General features: G+C 40.4%; 1 protein-coding gene across 1 annotated transcript in view; it reads right to left on the reverse strand.

Moving 5' to 3' along the window:
- ARHGAP28 (Rho GTPase activating protein 28) overlaps positions 1-20,310 on the reverse strand; it is a 76,029-nt gene that overhangs the window by 29,462 nt on the left and 26,257 nt on the right. Inside the window, exons 2-3 of the mRNA XM_058801538.1 lie at positions 5,448-5,647; positions 698-915 (exon numbers count right to left, since the gene is read on the reverse strand). Coding sequence (XP_058657521.1) covers positions 698-915; positions 5,448-5,647 — 418 coding nt within the window. The remainder of the gene's footprint in view (positions 1-697; positions 916-5,447; positions 5,648-20,310) is intronic.

A 20,310-nucleotide genomic window follows, 5' to 3' on the forward strand; every position in this document is an offset into this window, starting at 1 on the left:
TCATAAGTGATAAACATAAAATCATGTATGTTCCTTTGAGCAGTGGACTAAACTCACACAGCTGACTACATTCACCAGAATCAAAACATGTACTGACAGGAACTGGTGTGTTCAGAGCTATCCTCAGGGAAAAGTGGATGAAACCTCCAGAGGTACTGCTGATTTCTGAAGCCATGAAGCAAATGAACAGTAATAGGTTTTTGTTTGCTATGTAAGTGAAATGTAACTGCCAGTGTACAAGTTACAATCGTGCTGGCAGGTGTTTAATTGCTCATGCATATTTGAACCCCAGTTGCTTCATTAGACAAGTTTTACTTCACCACTGAGACTGCTGAGTAAATAGCAAGTGTCCCCAGAAGCCATCAAAAATTTGAACAGCTGCCAAGAGTAACTCACCAGTTTGCAAAAAATAAAGGAGCAAATGTTAGTCTTGACATGAGGCTGCAGGAGGATGGCTGGCAACAGATACAACTTTATGTTACAGGTTAGTTACAACACTGTACCCCTGCATTTGGTTTTTTCCTTTCCTCTCAAATGTACTGTATACAGCATTAAAAGTCTGGTGTTATGGTCAGAAACTGCTAATGACTGCCTGTGCATTGTCAGCAGGAAAGGGTTCCTGTCTTGCACAAACTTTGGTGAGCTACTTGCAAACTGCATAAAAGTTAAGATCAAAGGCATGCATGGGGACACTTACAGAAGAGTCACTGGTGCCAAAGATGTCTCGCACATCCCGGACTGTGTGCTTGTTCTTCTTCCTCAGGGTCTGAGTGTAGGTGTTGTACCTCTTCTGTACAGCAGCAGCTTGAGTTCTGGTCAGAGTGGACAGCAGGGCTTGGCCATCCTCCTCTTCAGCTCCTGAGATCAATGTGGATAAACCTACATCTTGCAGCCATTCTGCCTCCAGCTCCCCTTCTGTGGAGGAAGACAGCATGTTAATAACCCTGGCAAGAAGGGAGAGGGGGCTGAGGAAAAGAGTTGGCATGATGGACTGCTATCACAGCCTTTACCTTGAGAATACTCTAATTCCAATCTTTCTTAGGCCACAAGGGCAAGTTAAGTTAGGTTTGTAAACATATTGTCTTCAAAAAACTTTCAGTTTATCAGTATCTGCACAAGAGAGGCTTATGAGGAGAACAGAAGAGGGATTTCATCAGCATATGCATGTGAAGAAGGCAGCAGAGAAACCAGCCTGACAAAGCAAGGTCCCTAAAAATTAATTCGTAATTCAAAAGCATAAATCCCCTTAGTTCCCATTTATGCCATGCTCACCATTTGTAACATGGTGTACTGGAGAATTTATTTCCATTTGGCTGATGGAAATAAAATTGGCGTTCCAATTCAAATAAACAGAAATACTGGAGGTGTGCATACAACAGAATAATGGATTTGCACTCTAGTGGTGCAATTCCAGAGGGTCAGCTGGTAGAGAGTGAAGAAGCCACACTGAGAGAAGGGTGATGTCCACCTAGACCAACTGCTTGTTTTGAACAAGATGATTAAGAACCAGGACTGCTCACTAAAGAACAAGGGTCAGGAAGGGCTAAGTGTCTAAGAGGTCATGTAAGGGAGGAAGACGCAGAAATAGCCATCCTGGCAAGCCAGGTATCATTCTAACTTCTAATTATTAAAGACTCATTAGCACTGTACACCTCAGCGTTTTTTGGGATCTCAATGTTAATACTTTCTTTAATCTGTTCAATACCTGCTTCCCAACTGGTTCAATACTGCAATTGGTTCCATAGTAAGGGCACACATTGTGGGAAGAATTGTTTTCTATCCTGGCACTGTTGGACATGGCAGATACTTCTGGCATCTTTTCACAGAGCCACACCTGCAGTCCTCTCACTACCAAAACCTGTCCATGTGAAGACAATATAGGTTTTCAGCTTGCTACCTGTTACCTGAAATGAATGTGCCTTGTCACTATCTGGCTGTGGAAAGGTCCAAGTCTACCTTCTCTGAATCATTCAGTAATTTTAAACTTTGCTCTTACTGCTTTTTGATTTGTGCTGTTTTTAAAATAAACAGTCATAGTATTTTAAAATCTCTCTTCACGTAGGAGATTTTGAGGACCTTCATTTCAGTTTTGTGAGCAATCCTAGCTCAGCAGTAAGCTGCTTGACACAAGACAGCAATTTCATTCCAGCCCTGACTGAAGAAGAGGTACTACAAATAAACATGTCAAACAGGAAATGGATTAATTTGCAGCATGTTCTATAAAACAACTCGTCAATGCTCTTATTGTTCTTGTCCCAGCACCAGTGTTAATGGCAGGTTGGTATTTCCAATCTCCCTTTATTGCCTCTTCTTGACATCAGAATGCAGGCTGATTGATGGACACCAGTTTGCTGCACTTTGGCAGTTACATACACAAAAGAGAAAATTACAGGACTGGGCTGCAGGGACAAGCAAAAGCATCTTATGCATGTGCCATCACTGACTTCATTGTTAACTGCCCTGCCTCTTTACAAAGCACTACAAAAATAGCTGCTTCTAAACCCCTGCTCTGTGTTAGCCAGGGGTGTGACCAGCCCTGTATCCCATGAAAGAGCTTGTCTCTGCTCTTATCCTTTCTGTATCCACAGACAGGATGAAGACTGTTCCTTTTCCTTCTCTGTAAGCTTTGAACCAGTGATTCTTCTGCCATTTTCACTCTTCTTTCTAGAGAAGGTCTCTTCTCTTTCTTGTGCACTGCTGTTGGAGCCATATCTGTCCATATTTCAGCTTTTAAATAACATTAATTCTGGCTTTTGTCCTGACATATTCTTTCCAAGAATTGAGCTTGTAATCAAACTTGCTATGAAAAACATCAGGGCAGACATTAAATTCTGCCTGCTTACGAGTCACCCTGTGACTTGTTTTCTCTGGCTTTTCCCTTTTCCTGTTCCAACCACACACAAACAATAGACTAACACATAATGACAACAATTAAAGGAGTAAAAGTATTAAAGAGAAGAAATTATTGCATTAAAAAATGCTCAAAATTTTATGACACATTGGTATTAAATTAAGGTTAACCTCTCCCCTCCCCCATGTGGTTTAAGAAGGCATTATTTTTATAGTTTTAGTTACTAATAGAGCACGACGGTCTTGATACTGTGTTTGATTCTGCAGCACCAGAAGACAGATAATTGAGAGAGTAGTTCTCTTTTTCTCATAGAGTTTGCTAGGAAAGACATGTGTCTTGCTTTGAATCTCAGATATAACCTGAAACAGCCCAGAGATATAACCTTAAATAACTCCCAGCATTCAAGCCTTGTAACAAAAGTTGTAAAGCAATTCTGCACAGCATGGGCATCTTAAATACACCACGACTTTCGCCTCCCCTACATTTTCATCCCTTGTGTCACTTGTCATGATCTGTTCCTTTTTTTACTGTATTTGCTAACATCAACAGAATAAGTATGCTGTTGTCTGCCCTTTGCACATGATGTCTGGCAAAGCACACTGAGGTTTTGACAGTCATGCCTGCCTGGCTTCTATCACCCTTTGGCCTCCTTCTTAAGGATCTTCATCTTCTCCTCTCAAAGACATCTGAAATTAATATTTGCTTTTATTTTGCCCTGAGGGTTTCCACATTGGTTTTTAGTGTTTTGATCACTGGCAAGGAGTATTATCCTATTAGGAGCCTAATAGAACTCACTATTATTTCCAAGATTTATGATCCCAGACTGAATATATTCCTGATGTTAATAACCAGGACAAGCACTGCCTGATTGTGTGTGGGTGTATGCAATACATATATATGCATTTAAGACAACAATATGAATGTAAATGAAGTGTGGAGATGTATTGCATTTTGACTTACAGACTCATTTTTAATTCAGGGCAAAGGGGAAAAAATCAATGTGATTTCATGAGGTATACTCAGACAAAGGGTAACACGGGACTGCAGCAGAGTGCAGGCAGTTGAGAAGATTTAGTTCAGCACTGATGAAAGTGATGGAAAAGTTTCTGGAAAGTAAGATCTTGTATTGCCTTGTCCTATTAAGTTATCCAACTTGGCAGCTCACAGATTTGTGTCATTCCCCTGACTGTGCAGAGGAGTCAGGGACACCTGTTAGTTTGTGCTGACAATTGCATGGAGGAGGCACCAAGAGGCTCATGATCTCCTTAGGGAGTCTCCAAGCTGAAGAGTATGACCAGACAGGAGTTTTCCCAATAAGAAACAGAGTAGTGCAGAACAGTGGATTTAGGCTGACTGATCATAATCCTCACAGCAGACCAAGATTTCTGGTGGTCTTCTCCTTTTGCTTCCAGGAGAGTCCAGCTGGAAACTAGTGAATGGGAGGTGTTTCCCATGGAAACAGCACATGGCTGGAGCTAGATACCTCTGCATGGGTTACTTACCATGACTGGTTGCATATTTGATTGCTTAAAAAATAATAAAGCAGTACTTTCCACCATTCTTCCTGGTAGCAGAATTAATGACATCCCATTGCATGTCAAGGTAGGAAAAATACATCATTACTCGTGTTAATAATTGTATGGAAAGAGCATGCCATCATTTCAAAATCTATCCCTACATCAGTAGTTACCAGACCAGGGAGCAACAGAAGGGTAGCAGCAGTTATCAGCAGGTCACGACCTCAGAAGAAATTTGGTTTCATTGTATAGTAACACCTGGTATTTTGTGTTACACAATCTAATACATTTGTGACGGGGGTCCTAACTGGGAAAAAAAAAAATGGGAACCACTGTTCGAGGTGTTATCAAATCATCTAACACAAAGGTGCATTGCAACAAGCTATCACATACTGAATGTTTTTTCCAAACACAGTGCCTAACGAGAGGGGAAAACATTAAAGTAACAGAATGAGGTAGTAATACCTTCAGGACATGTTGTATAAGTGATGAATTAATTTGGTCAAGTGAGGAGCCCGAACAATATAGGCATCCTTACATTCAGACTTATCTCTAAACTCTCCTTGAATGATATCTTAATTGGGCAATCTCAGAGAAACAGGCAGATATCAAATTCCTGATAGGAGAATACTACATCTAACCAAAAACTGCTTCAACACTTTAATTATTTCTGAATCATATCCTATGAAAAGCCAGAAAGTTTAAAATTATAGCATACTAAATTAACATTTTGCTACTTTAAATGTTTTGGTTTAATCTATTTAATGCTGTAAATTTAGTTTTCATTGAGTGCCTCTCTTTTCTGAATTACACTGTATCTGTCTTCCCAAAGCACAAATAAAATCAATGCAACAAAACTTACTTCAGAAGTTAATTAGTGGCTCCAGTGCATAAACTGGACAATTATTGTTTCTTGCCAGTGGTTAACTGTGATGTTCATAAGAGTAGCTACAATGACTATAGACACAGACTAGTACTTCTGCTCAGACTGAGTGATGCGAGGAAGGAGATCAGGCCATGACCCTTTAGAGAGGAGGCAAAGCCAGGGAACGAGGAATAAGTGGTGTTCATGTGCTCACCATCAGCAGGTTTGAACTCCAAGAGCATTGCTTCTTCAGGTCCATCTTCTCTGCTCTCCTTGATGCTCTCCACCTCACACCAGAAGTCCTCCATGGAAGTGCTGTCCATGGAGGCCTGAGAATTGGAGCGACTGAAGGCAGGAGGCACTGACTCGTTGGAAAGCATCCTGTTAATTCTTCGACAACGAGAGAAAGACTTTCTGAAAAGAGAAAGCCATACAAAGAAAATCATCTTTCTATCACGCTAACTTGTGCCATTCAAACGGAGCAGGCAACCAGTGCTTGACCTGTGGCTGTACCAGGAAGTAGGGAACAAGATTTCAGAGGCCAAGTACACAGTCCTGGTAATTGTCATGATCTCCGTTGCTCACAACAATAAAGGCTGGACATGTATTTTGCATCTGATAACTTATCTCTTTAATGTCTTTCAGTATTTCCCAATCTAGAGGGAACTCAGGAAACACAATTTCTACTTCTAATACTGAAGAGACACTGGGAAACTATTTTCACTTCTTTTTGCCTCAGTTTCTCTTTCTATCCCTTCCTGTTTTGCTTACTGGATGAAATGCCTCAGCGAAAACTTCTCTGGGGAAAAATAATGAGAACTGGGAACACTGAAATATTTTACAAACTCACCTTCACTCCAAAAAAGAAAAAAACCTTGAAATATTTTAATTTGAAAAAAGAATTACTTTTAATTTAAAAAGCCTTTAAAAAAGATTTGGGTTTTTTTTTCGTAAGTTAAAATAATTTTAAACAAAATCTGACTTTGAATTAAAATATTCTATATTTTATATATATTCTAGGTCAAACAGAGGTTTTGATCAAGGTTCAAAAAATTTGATTCACCAAAAAACAAGTTTCAAGTTAAGATTCAATACAGGTATTGAATTAAAACTAGGTTTGCTCCTTGCTCTTTTGTTCTTGTCTTTTCCCCACCGTAAATACATGCTGAAGAGAGTTATACAAATTCATTCGAAATCTCATATAACACCCACCATGAAAATCGCCTGACTTTGTTCTTTCGCATTATTATGGCTGCAATACTGTAAACAGCTTTTGTATGTGTAATTGCAGTAGATACAGCAATCAGTAGTAATAACCACAACAATATTTGTACAAAGGAGTTAGGAGGTAACACAATTTTGGCAGAGAGCTAGACCATAGGAATTAATGGAAAATTCTGACCTAAGGTCTTCTGACCTTCACTTATCTGAATTAATTCAAATACAGTTTCCCTTTCTCTTCCTCTTCTGTATGGCATGATCCTGCCAAAACGCCTTTGTTTAAAACCACAGGCATCACTTTTACTCCACTAGAAAAAAAGATATTTCCTTTTCAGTGTTTCCCTCCTTATCAAAGTTTTCCTAATGGATGTATAAACAATGTATTATTTCATAAAGCTGACTGAGCATGCTTCTCCCTCACTGCGCTGCTGCTCCTGCTTCATCCTTCCCTGCCAGTGAAGGGCTGGATGCTTCCCTGGGGCTTGCAGGGCCTCCTCACTTTATCTGGGCAGGTCCTTCTGGGCTAGATCTGAGCTCCAGGCTGGGGAGCTGTGGTGGGAACAACAGAGCACAACAAACCCAACTTTGGACGTGATCAGGCATTATAAAAGGCAAAGCTCAGGCCTTCGTCTCTTTTTGAACACTCATAGGTGTAATATGGATGATTCATCTGCCAAATCAGCCCCTGTGCTCTTGGAAGCAAAGCTGGGAAGCAAAGCTTTCTGATGGGTGATGACATTGCAGCAGGAGAGAACACTCAGTGTGGTGGTGGAGACACAATCTCTGGAAAGAGAAGTGCTGTCTTCAGTGTTTCTCTCCGTTTCTCCCCTCGTAAACAGTTTGTTTGCTTTAAAACACAGTGCTGAAACTGTTGTTGTTTTAATTAGAACAAGCCACAGCCGCCAAATGCGAGAGGAATTTGTGACACAACTGTGGTTAAAACGCTTTTGTTGTTGCTCTCCCTCTGGGGAGATGTGAGTTTCAGTTGGCTTTTATTCCCAAAGCCTCACATGGCTGGGGTACCTGATAAATTATAATCACCGGAATTATGCATCTGGACATGTCGGCCTCTGGGGTTTTTGTATGGATTTCCCTTTCTTTTGTGGATTCATCTATGTCTCATCCTCACATTAGCAAGTAAGAAAAATGCAAGGATCACTGGATTTAAATATGATGAGTTAATAGTGTACCAAGCATCCCTGAGCAGAGCTTTTAACCAGCAGAAGCAGAACTCCTGAGAAGCAGCCAGAAAACCCCATCTCTTCAGCTGGGAGCTGGGTGGGACGGGGCAAACAGCGCCCACCAACACATTGCTTGTTGCTGTGAAAACATGAGCTCTTTTGTTCAAAAGGTGATAGTGAACACGAGTAAGGAAAAAGGCAAAGCTGCCTGGAACTCCAATGGTGTTTGGGGCCTCCGTTCACTGGACATTGTGCAAGCAGAGGAGACACCAGGGGCTGTCTGTCCTTCTGCCACAGCTTGTCTCTCTCACCAGCTCCTCTTCAGCTTGGGGCCTGAGATCCCAACATTTCTGCTCACTGAGAAATTCATGTCCCTGCTTAATATAAACCTCTGTGGAAATCAAGTCCCTATACATGCTATATAGCACAGCCCAGAGCTCTCGAGCCGGCAACTGCAGGAGGGAACACTCTCACCATTCTGGAATCAAACACGAGCTGGGATGAGAAGAGGGCACCCCTGATAGCATCACTGGCTCCCATCATTTAGTCATGGTCAGGGAATTTAAACATTTCCTGCCCTCCCAGTGTGAATCTTGACCACGACCTTTGTGCTCTTCAGGCGCCACACCACTCTGATCCTTGGGCTTTGGCTCCATCAGCACTTCAACTGGCTGGGACCAAGGCTTTTTATTTCACCATATTAGGAAGAAAGAGGCTTAGTGGGTTGCTGCTTTTCTCCCCACAGTGAGTGTGCTTATTTTGTAATATTACCATACCAGAAAGCTAACTGCTTAAATAGATCATGTAAAACAGCAACAACTGCTGTGGCAACCAGCTTTGCCAAATACGTCTAAGATTCCTGGGTAATTAATGTGCATTTACAACAATATTACAAGTATGGAGCTTATTTGGAAAATCAGCTGAACAAAGTTCCTGAGAACTTCATATTTGAGGCTTGTTATCCCAACCCAGATTAAATCAAGCTGTGTAAAATTCCGGTAACAAGAAAGGTTAGGCAGAGGTGCTTTATCCTTATTGGTAAACATCTGAAGCTTGCTTCCAGGTGGTCTGGTACAAACCTTCTCCAATTATTCTGAGTCTGCCTAATTAAAGCTCATGTGTTTGAAAGACTTCCATCTTTTTTCCAGCTGCTGTTTTGACCCATATACCTGTGACTTTTGTCCTGGAGGAAGTGGTCTTGCCTTTATGTGATAATGGCAGTTGTCTCCCATTTCCTCCAGCCAAAACTGCTCAAAACAGTTTCAGGAAAAAAAATCCTACTGAGGAAGCAAAGCATATTCTTCACTGCTTTAATTAATTCTTGAAGGACACTGTAAGAGCACTGACTCAGCAATCTGTCTGTCTCAGAAACAGCTAAAGAAGCCCAGGCTGCCTGTTACCTGGGAACCCTTGCAGCAGACAACCTCTGTTCCTGACACCTTTTTCACCCTCAAGCCATCCTTTGTTTCAGTCTTTTTTTCTCAGTGTCTCAAGAGAAGTTCAGAACAATAAAAAGTTTTCACTAAGCTGATTCTGCTGCTCCTACAGGAAAGTGGTAAACCAGTCCTTTTAAGCAAGCAGCAGTCACAGAGTTCATGCTAAGTTTCTTTTGTTCCCTCACACACATGGGTAGTAGTAAGCTAATCTGAAATGCTGATTAAATTAAACACAGGAGGGATCTCAGATCCTGGCTTCCTCGATGGAAAAAGTTGGGAGAGGAGTATGAAACTAAAAGCACTGAGCAAAAATTATAGCAACTCCACTGAATGAGCCGAAATGTTTTTCAGGATGGAATAAAATAAAAAAGAAAAAAAAATGAAGAGAAAAGTATATAAAAACTAATGTTATCAAAGAACTTGTCTATTACTGGATACTTGCAGAAGAAAGAGTTAAAGAGTGTCAGGAAGGAGAAATATGACATAATTTAGAAAGCTTTCCATGGAAAAACTATTGCAGGGAAGGAGGGTATTTCCATGGGGCACTAGAGAAAGCTAATTCAACTGTGTTTGACTTTGGTTTTGGCCTGGTGTATAACACTGATGAAATGCATCAGCTAAACAAGCCTCCTGACCCCATATTTTATCTTGCATATGTACTGCAGTATGTGTTCAGGATCTGATACCACCTATCGATTTCAGGACAGCCAAGCCAGATCCAATAAGCTGTTCCCACCCTATACTCAAAATAAAGGTTTGTAAAACCACACAAAGAGCTGGCTCAGTGACACTTAATGATTGCTCACAGGCTCAGTAATGATAAAGCCAAGCTTGTATTTTGAGTTTGATTAAGTAATGGATGGTGAAGAATCCATAAAACAAATTGAAGCAATAAAGCCATCTTGTAGTTAAAAACAGCACTTGATTGTTGCTTACACAGAGGGAGAGGACATCTTATTCTTGTGGGCTGTTATCCTTCATTTCATTCAGTGGGTCCTGAACCTGCTTCACCACAATTAGTCACTTTTATAAGACTGGGAAAGGTGAAGCAATCAAATTGTCCAGGTCATTATAGGATGAAGATCCGTCTTTTCACACTGCAATAATTTTATCAGGATAACTACCTGTTCAGCTTTTCCCATATCTAAAAAAGGGGATAGTAGCTTGCATTGACAGGGAAAAAACATTTATTCCTTGTTATTAAGAACTGTTCTGAATTTTTAGCAGTCATGTACCAATACATCTCTTTCTTCTAAATAAAATGTATACAAATTCCAGGCAAAGGAAGAGACCAGCAATGGGAAATAGTACTTTTGTGCACAGTTCACTCTTGACCCAAATCTCTCATCTTCTGGTTCCTTCCTGGTGACCTTGTTCCTGCACTGTTTGTGGTCTGCTTATTTCCTTCTCCCCATGCTTCATGGCTTCTGATCACAGAGAAGGGAATATATCACAATATCCCCCCAACTCCATCTACACACTTCTGTTTCTGATTATCTTGCAGATGTTAGGCAAATTGTAGACAGTGGATGCTAAAGCTTCCTTGTCCTCTCTCTAGCATCTGGCATAGCAAATATTTAAATATGCTCACTCTTGCTGTCACACTGCCCTGCTTTGTAAAAGAGTATTTGTGTGAGAGGCAGAGAAAGGTTTTATTTCATTATTAATTTTCTCATCCTGTGGTCCAGCAGAACTCCAAAAACATGTGAATCTCATCACTCTTTTGTTGACAAAGATGAGTTTGAAAATAAGCCATCACCTTACTGTATTGGTTAGATTTCAAAACACAGGAATTCTCAATTTTGCCTATCTTTATATTCTACAAAAGATTCTTCAAAATATGTTTCTGTCAACTTGAATTTTACCCCAGATTCTGCACCTGGGGCGGGTCAACCCTGGGTATATACACAGATTGAGGAACTAAATACTGGAGAGCAGCACCACAAAAAAGGGTCCTGGGGGTCCTGTTGATGGCAAGCTGAACATGAGTCAGCAGTGCCCTGGCAGCCAGAAGGGCCAACCCTGTCCTGAGGGCATCAGGGACAGCATCACCAGCCCAGCAAGGAGGCGATTGTCCTGCTCTGCTCTGCACTTGGGCAGCTTTGGGAGCCACAGTATAAGATATAAAGCTGTTAAAGACCATACAGAGGAAGTCTGCAGAGATGGTGAACTGTCTACAGGGAAAGCTGTATGAGAGGTGACTCAGATCACTTGGTTTTTTCAGCCTGGAAAAGAGGAGACTGAAGGGAGACTTCACAGCAGTCCACAGCTTCCTCATGAGGGAAAGAGCCTGGGCAGCGACTGATCTCCTCTCTGGTGACCTGCAATGGGACATGAGGGAATGGCATGAACCTGTGTCAGGTGAGGTTTGAGCTGGATATCAGGTAAAGATTTTTTCAACCACAGGGTGGTTGGGCACTGGAAAAGGCTCCCCAGGGAAGTGGTCATAGCACCAGCCGGACAGAGTTCAAGAAGAGTTTGGACAATGTCCTCAGGCACATGGTGTGACTCTTGGGGCTGTCATGCACAGGGCTAGAAGTTGTACTTGGATGATCTTTATGGTCCCTTTCAACTCAGGATGTTCTATACTTCTATGGTTTTTAGGATCAAAAGGGGTTGTCTACTGAATTTTTAGATTTAAAGACTTAAAAGAGAAAAGATCTGTAATATGTACAGAAATTAAAAGCTTTGTTTATTTAATTATATTTTGTCTGCAATTCATCAAGGTAGTAACAGAAGTTAGGAGATTGAGTTGCAGAATTTGCATGCCAGTGTTACCTGCCAACATTTAAAAATGCATTTTACCTTGGGTTCTTCAGCTGTCTCTTACGCAACGTCCCTGTAAGTGGCAGGGAAGTTCCCTGCCCTAACAAAGGCCACATTGTGGCCCCTCTTCAGCCAAACATGGAGATTGCAGAAGAATCTCTCTCTGTTTGTGGGTTCCAGTGTGAGGGCTCTCACAATCAAACCCTTTGAGCCTGGGGAGTTCAGGGAATATACTCTCTAGGTATTGCCTGCTGGCAACAGTGACCTTTGGGGACATAACCCAGACCTCCCCAGCACTCTGGCAATCACATCACTTCAGTGCTGGCCCAATCCAACAGAGACAGTGCACTACATGGCTGCAATGTGTCTGTCAAAAGCTGAAAGGGACTCTATTTCATCTTCTTTCTCCTAACAAAGCTGTTGCTAAAGGGCAGAAGGGGTTCCCAAATGATTAACAAGAGTATGTTCTGTTAACCATTTTTTTTCAAGTTAATTGGAAAGAATTCTTTTCATATACATTAAGAGGAAGCAGTATAAGCCAGTTTTCAATGCTGATGACTTAAGAACATGAACAGATCATGCAGAATATGTCACATGGAATTTTCAGTGGGTATGGGCAAGATAAGAAACATCTGGACATGACCCACAGGAGGCAAAAGCTGGACATGAGCAGCTGGTTCAAACATCTTAAACATTTCCAACATATATTTATTGTTAGAACTGCCAAATTCTTTTGTTGTGTTGATGCTTGCCTAAGACCTATTTATTTTCTATGAGAAACAAATCCATGTACCCAGGGTAGGACAAAGAAACACAGGAATGTTGGCCATGTACTGTAGGCTTCGAAAACCCCGTGTTTCCAGAAAATGTTTGCTCTATTGTGCCTTTACAGTACAAATGACTTGTGTCTGAGCACTGAACCCACTGGATGTATGTCACACTTCATCATGAAAGGCTCTGAGAGCACCGGGCTCACTGCACATGCACTGTACAATTTATCCACTTCTGTTGAGTAGATGTCTCCATAAATTCCATCTGGCACTCACCCAGAGAGATCCTAGTTAGCTAAGCACTCCGAAATCCAAGGCAAACCCTTCAGATTTCACCTGGATTGACCCTGAAAATAGGTTGTGTGGCAGACCTGCATTTACTACTAGTCCTTGGCATGAATTACTCAGTGAAGGCACACAAATAGCATGAGGCAGAAGTGTTTTGTTCTGCAGTTCAGGGCAAGCAGTGTGTTAACCAAAGTAGAAAGCAAAGATGGTTAAGAGTCACATGAAGGAAAAGGAGAGCAGGAAGCACAAATAAATTAGATTCTGTCTAAACACTGGTACTGCACAAAGTGCTGTTCACTGCACGCACTCAGTGCCTCCTCAGAGAGCTATCTGCAGCAGTGAGGAAAACCTCACAAAAGGCAGTGGAAAAGCTGTCACGCTCTTTTGCTTCCTACTGCTCTGATGGTGTCACCTCTAAGGTAACCAAGAGCCCTGTAAACACTCCCTGGGTACAGCATGGTCTCATGTCAGCTGGAGTACATCAGGCCACTGTGCATCCTTCTGCGTGCAACTACAAGCACCAAGGAGTTAGAAGGAGGAGGAAAGTAATGCACAGACTGATCCAGAATATTTTTTTACAATAAAATTGATTAGCCTCTGCCAGCAACTCACATTTAGCCAGATTCATTATTTATAACACAACAGGATAGTTAAAACTGCAGGAAATGCACAGGTTCAAGAGCTCCAGTGGGGCCCAAATCATACACCAAGCAAAGAAGCAAACTAAGTAAAATCCATGTGAGATGTAAACTTGACAATCTTAGGAGAGTTTTGGCTCTAGAACCACAAATTAGGGTTTTTAAAGAAAAATAAATATCAAAATACTCAGCAGACACAATGAAGCACTGAAACATAAGGGATCAAACTTTCTACAGCTTTCAATACATCTTCTAACATTGCCTCCATTTATGACAAAAATGGGAAAGGAGGAGCTATCCTTTCAACCAGAATGATTATTATCATTAAGAAACTCAGAGTATTTGTATGATTTTCTGAAACACTTCAAAAGACAAAGTCTGTCATTTTGGTTGACTTAAGGTAATAGCATAAGGAACTGGACTATACTGTCTACTGGAAGGTATCTCATGAAACTGCATATATTGCAAGTGTAAGCACTTTAAGGTCCTGATATAAGCAATGAAGGGAGGCAGATACTTCTAGAGAGTGAACATGTAAACAGGAGCCTAAAGTCATGCAACATGTGTTTGAAGTTTTCTTTGTGCTTAGTTTTAAGTGAAGTCCAGCCGTTACTTTCTTCCTTCCTATAATTAATGAATGCTTTTAAGTAAATGTCACCACTCCACCCATTACACTTTTTTCAAAGGCTTCAGGACCTAAGCAAACAAGCATTACTTGAGTTATTGGTTTTTCCTTTAGATGTTTTTAATGTATATTGAAGGCCATGGCTGAGCTACAAATATGAATAAGTAAACTCTAATGTATTCATTTACATTTTCATAATGAATGGTATTCATGACAAAATGTTTTGAACATTGGGCTTAATACTGTTCCCAGGACCAGACTGAAGAAATGTAAAGTAACACACTGAATTTTTAAACACTACCTTTAAAGTTATTTTACTGAAAAAAATGCACATTCACTGAAGATAATCTTGAATCTTTTGACAGAGTGATGGACAACTTCACATTGTCATGAAAATCCTGGATCAGATTCTCAGATTGCAACAAACTGTTACAACCCCATTGGCTTAATTTATCCCTTATGTTTAAATTCAGAACATCCTTCTTTGTGGTACTGCTAATGTTGAAGTTATTACTAAACACAAAAACTTCCTGAGCAAATGTACACCATTTAAATTTTTCTCGGCAGTTCTGGGTTGGCTGTCTGGCAATTTTGGACTCTCAGCTTGTATTTTCTGTGCTCTATTGTACTTTGTGCTGTACAGAACCAGTCAGAAGGAATGAAAAATTTGCTGGAAATTTCTGTAGCCAAACAAAAATCAAGATATGGGCCTAATTTTATTTTCTGCCACTCAAGTACATTGGGAAAGATTTTATGAGCTACTTTGGAAAGTGTTCCACACTTGTTGAATAGTCTGGTTTTTTGTTAATGAGACTGCTTAAAAAGCAGTGTAGATAAAGAATGTGCAATGAATAAAGAAACACAGGTGGAGAATATCTCAGAGCACTGGCTTTCTATTTTTACCTGAACAAAAATGGTTAGACATCAGCTGAAAACTGATGGAAATGATGGAAAATACATCAATGTGGAAACTCCAGTCAATGACCTGAATGGTCTGTGACTTTATTGTTGATGACCTGAGGCAATATGAGGCCTCATCTCTAATTTTGTCCCCCTTTCTGTCTGCAGACGTCCCTGAACCCTGCTTCTTTCCCTTCCCCTTCCATTTTCCAGAAATCAAGTGCTGCTGGGTGGGTGAGAGGCTCTGCAGGAGTGCAGCAGGCAGAGAAACTGAGAAGGGCTCTCTGTGCAGGGGGGAGGTGACACCAACACCAAAACACACAGGGAGGGCATCAGATGGGCATTGCAGCTGGTGGATGTATTCCCACGTCTCTCCAACAGCATTTGCCTGTCGTATTTCCTTATCAGCAGAAGTCACACACCAGCCCCTCTTTCCACTCAGTTCCAAATATTTGTAAAAAGCTCAGTCAAAGCAATGAGGGCGCTTTACATTCTGCAAAAATTAATGAATAAAAAAATCCCAAACAGCCAGGAAATATTAACAGAAGTAAATCCTCTTGTCTCTGTTGAACCAATAGATGTTTTGCTGATGTGGTGCACATTTCACCCTCAAGAGTTGAGAAGAAAACTGTATCAGAATAGGCTTTTGGCCCACATTTTGTGGGGAACACTGAAGGTTGCATTTCTTGCTAATTCACTCATCTTCTTTTGGTTAAAATTTTAAGCCATTTTACTCACTTTAAAATTAAATTTCAGTTTATTATTTGATAATCTCTCCTATTCAGGACATCAGTAACTATACAAACATAACTGTGTAAACATAAATCTGATTTTAAATCAAGAACTGGTAGAAGACTCCTATTGAAGATTGGTCTAGAGAGTTTTCATTTAAAATGTAGGTACAAAACTGTGCTGGCAAGAACCTCCTGAGCTGCCAGATAAGTCTAGTAGCATTGCCAATACTATGAAAGGTCATGGTGAGATGATGGCAAACAACATCTTAAGAAATGACACAAAAGAGCTGAAAATGAGCGGAGGCTAAATTTCATGGAGACAAACACAACAGACAGGGAACACTAAACAGGTTCTCACAGGCCTCTAAAAAGCAGAAATTCACAGTTTAGGAGGAAACAACGGACCACAAAATCAAATTTAGTTTGTTATATTCTCAGGTCTTCAATGGAGGAATGAAGAAGTCAAGAGAAAAAAACCAATGCATTTTCTTATACTTTGGCCATGCAGTTCCTCTCAGTGGAGTATAAAAGGTTTTCTGCGACCTTAAAGTGATTTTTAGGCTTATAGTAAAGAGATGGAAAGAACATCTTCATGAGAGCTGTCAAGGTAACACCCTCTAGGTCTTAAGTGGTAGTTTTCTAATTGTGTCCAAATTTTTGTACTACATGCCTGTGAAAAACATGACCTTTCTATGTAAAATGAATCAGAGGTGCTTCCAAACCACTAGGACTCCAGTGAGAGCAGGAAATGTTAGACTAAGACACACGTCTTCACAATACCCATAAAAGAGCCAAATTCCAGAACAAGAAAAATCACCTTTTAAATGGGAAAACTAATGCATGATGCACAACAGCTTTCCAGTTTTCTTCGACTACCACTTTCTCCAGCTTATATAATTTTTGAGGTTTGTCTCAAATATTTCATCCATGAGGACTCTGAGGAAAGCTATAGCATGCCAGGTATTTCAAACTAGGTTTTCAAATATACTGCAGCTCCTGAAGCTCTTAGAGCTACAGAGGCTATTAATATTTACAAAATATGGTTGGTGCCTGAGTGATGAGAGTAATTCTGAATCCAACAAGCAGCCCTGTTGAAGTCAGCCAAGTGACTCCTGTGTGTAAGGTTTGACTTTCTTAACGTTTTTAATGATGCTGGGGGAGTAAGATGTAGCTCTCGGAAATCTCACAGAAAAAAAAGCTCTTGTTGAGAGGAAGAGAAGACATAGAGGCATAGTACCTTAGTTTGAAGTATCTTAACAAAGGCACAAAATGCCCATTCACCTTCTCCTGGGAAGTAGAAACCTTAGATGGCTCAGAACTGCACTGGAAATTTCCTCAGCACCTTTTGTAGACATCACGTATTACAAGAAGGGATAACTCTTGGTTATTTTGACATTTACTGTTTTGTACTGGCTTTTTGTAAGCTCTCTGGGGTTTGTATCGGGTTATGCTGAGACAACGGAAGAGAGGACTTGAGAGAATTGCCTGTTTAAGCTGAGTACTTCCCTGCCAGTCACAACCCAGAGTGTGAACCCAGATATCAAACCATCATGCAGTAGATAACAGCAGAATTTCTTGATTATCAAAACACCTCAACCACTCCCTGTAGCGCTTCATTAATTATATAGGCAAGAGCTAATTCATCATATCCCAACTCCAAAGACATCAATTAAAAATTATGGAGGCAGGTGAAATGAAATCTCCGAAATGACACAGACGTTTTGTTGCAGAAGAGGGCTAAAAATACAAGTACTATTTTGTGACTTAAAGCCATGGTACACTGTGAGTAAAAGGACTGCTTCAGTAAGTCCTACAGAGCTTGGCTGAAGTTTCCATCCGAGCTTTGCAATCCTGTACATATTCTTGTCTAGATAACAACTAAAAAGTAATTAATATTGCTATGCAAACATAGTAAATCATGTCTGGAAGCTCACATACTCCTGTCAAAGGAGTACAACTAAGCTGTTGTTGTGCCCTCTGTCATTGTGGGTTCATGCTCCTCTTCCCACACCTGCCTAGATAAGAGAGCCATGATCCATGATAGGAGGTGAAGATTCATCAGGCATTCATCCATCTTTTAATGACTGTGTTAGATCTTTCACTGTGCAGGCACTTTATGAATGTTGTGAAACTGTAATGCTATCCTTCCCATAAGGACACCAAATTACTTATCCATGCTTTTGATATAATGCATGTTGGCTGAACTGCTTCAGCTCTCTCTCTCTCTGGATGATTTCCAGTCCAGGACTATATTTACGTCAGTTACAATTGATTCAAAATGCTTCCACAGGATCTTGAACAGGCTAACACATCTTTGTGAATTTAATCCAAACCAGATGACACATGGCTTTCCAGTATAACAGGGAATAATGGTGCTTGTACCTTTAGTTCTTTGGTTTGAGTCAGTAGCCTGGGTTGATATTCAGCCTCTGCTTGGACCAGAACAGGTTTTGGACTTTCAGGTGACTACAGATTATCTTTCCAAAAAGGGACTAAGGCAGGCCATCAACCAACTTCTCTTTCCAAGAAAGACTGAAGGATTCCAGAGCACAAACCCTATGGATTTACAGGAAAGTAAATGCTCCTGCTCTCAAAGTCAGTTTTGACTTAGGCCTTTATGTCACAGGAGAAGTTTTGAAAATTTGCCTTCAACTTAACTGTATATTATTACACTCTTTGTTCTTGGAGTTCTTTTTTATGTGGGTAATAATCTTGCCCAGTTTTCTGGGACTTTGACCATCTAAATTCAAGCCTTATCTTTTAAATTTGTCTTTGATTAACACAGCTGTTATTTATTCTTTTGCTTGGCAGGATTTTCTGCAAGACTGCCATAAAGTCAGCCTGTTTGTATTGTATTCTACTGTTAATCTCTTTTCCTTTATGACATACATTCACAGTATCCTAAGGGGAAGATTACTATACATTTATATGGATTTGTATTCACATATAAATAAATGTATGAATATACAACAAAGATAGCAACAAAAGGAGGGAACATTCTAGTAATCTCCTAAAAGCCATTGTGAAAAAGTCTAGATAATACATAAAACGGAATGTTTTATACAACATTAAGCAGAGGATCAACATGAATCAGTTGCTTAATGAAAGCATAAATCAAAATAAGAAAACTTTTTCTTCAAAGAAGTTGGAATCATTTGGGTGGGAGAAAGATCTGACAAATTAGGAGACTGCTGTATCATTATGATAACTTACACGCTGCTCACCACCTAAGGTTTTCCAAAATAATGTATTTGAAGAGACTTTCTAGAAGTAATTAAAAGAGTTGAAGAAAAATACAATATTGCTTAGAGTTGCTGGGTTAATTTTCATCAGAATCTGATCATCATCTTAAAACCTCAACAGTGGAGAATTTTTAGCTGTCTAGAATCATCTACATTCTGGTGCTTCACAGAGACTTTTTGAATTAGGAATCACTTTGCAATTCTCCTGTAAAGCCCTGCCTTAAAAAGCCCTAATATCTAAGAGTGAGCTGCCTTTTCATGGTATATACATGATCACTGGGACCAAACATAGGAAAACCCAGTGATGGGAGATCCTTCAGATTTCTTCAACTCATATGAGAAATGGGTCACAAAATCAGAAAAAGGAGCTTGGATAATAATTTATGCCAGTAAACTCTATCCCCCAAGCTGACAGAACACTGCTGGGACTTGGAAACTCTACTGGTGCTAGGAGTGTAAGTCTCCAGTAGAAATTTCTCAATAATCCCACTGATTAGACTAACTTTTCCAAACAAATCAATCTAGAATCCAAGGATCAAACGTCAAACCTCCAGAGATATTAGCTGCCTGGATTTCCTTTCAGTGAGACTTCATATTTGACAAGGGAAGAAGAAAATACTTGCTCTTTCATCCTGATCAAAGTCAATTAAAATCAATTATGTAGTCATCACCTTGACCATGGTCATAATTTTATGCTGCTCTACAGCATCTGATGCAATTTCAGACTTCCCTTTGACCCCCAGTACAGGCCTCCTGCTGCCCCTATGGAGGAAATAACAGAGTAAGAAATCCTTGAAAAATTTTCCCCAAGGCAAGGAGTATTATTTCTGCTGATGGTCATGACCCCAGCTCATGATATTTTGCTGCAGGGGGACTCTGGAACCAGAAAGGTTGTGCTGGCCATTTCAGTATGTGAGAAAACTGTCCCAGTGCAAAAACAGCTAAAAGAAACTCTTCAAGTGCTCCTGATGTTTACTCTGGAGGTGCAGAGCTGTGAGTGTCATGCCAGGCAGTTCAGCAGGAGAGAAATTCCCTGGAATCCTTGTGCAACAGAGGAGAGAGCCTGTTTGTGAGTGTTGGGTTGATGGTCTATTGTTCCCATTTATTTAGACTACATTAACAAGATTCCAGTTTCCTTAAAACTATGTGGACAAGTCCTAGTTTCCAAGTCTCTTGAATTTCTCCTGTTTTCATTATTAGGTAAACAGTTTTAGCTGCTCTTCCCCACCAGTCTCCTGCCACACTGGATTTTTACCTGGTTATCAGACAGAAGCAC

The sequence above is a fragment of the Ammospiza caudacuta genome, chromosome 1, assembly GCF_027887145.1.
Source record: "Ammospiza caudacuta isolate bAmmCau1 chromosome 1, bAmmCau1.pri, whole genome shotgun sequence".
NCBI classification, from domain to species: Eukaryota; Metazoa; Chordata; class Aves; order Passeriformes; family Passerellidae; genus Ammospiza; species Ammospiza caudacuta.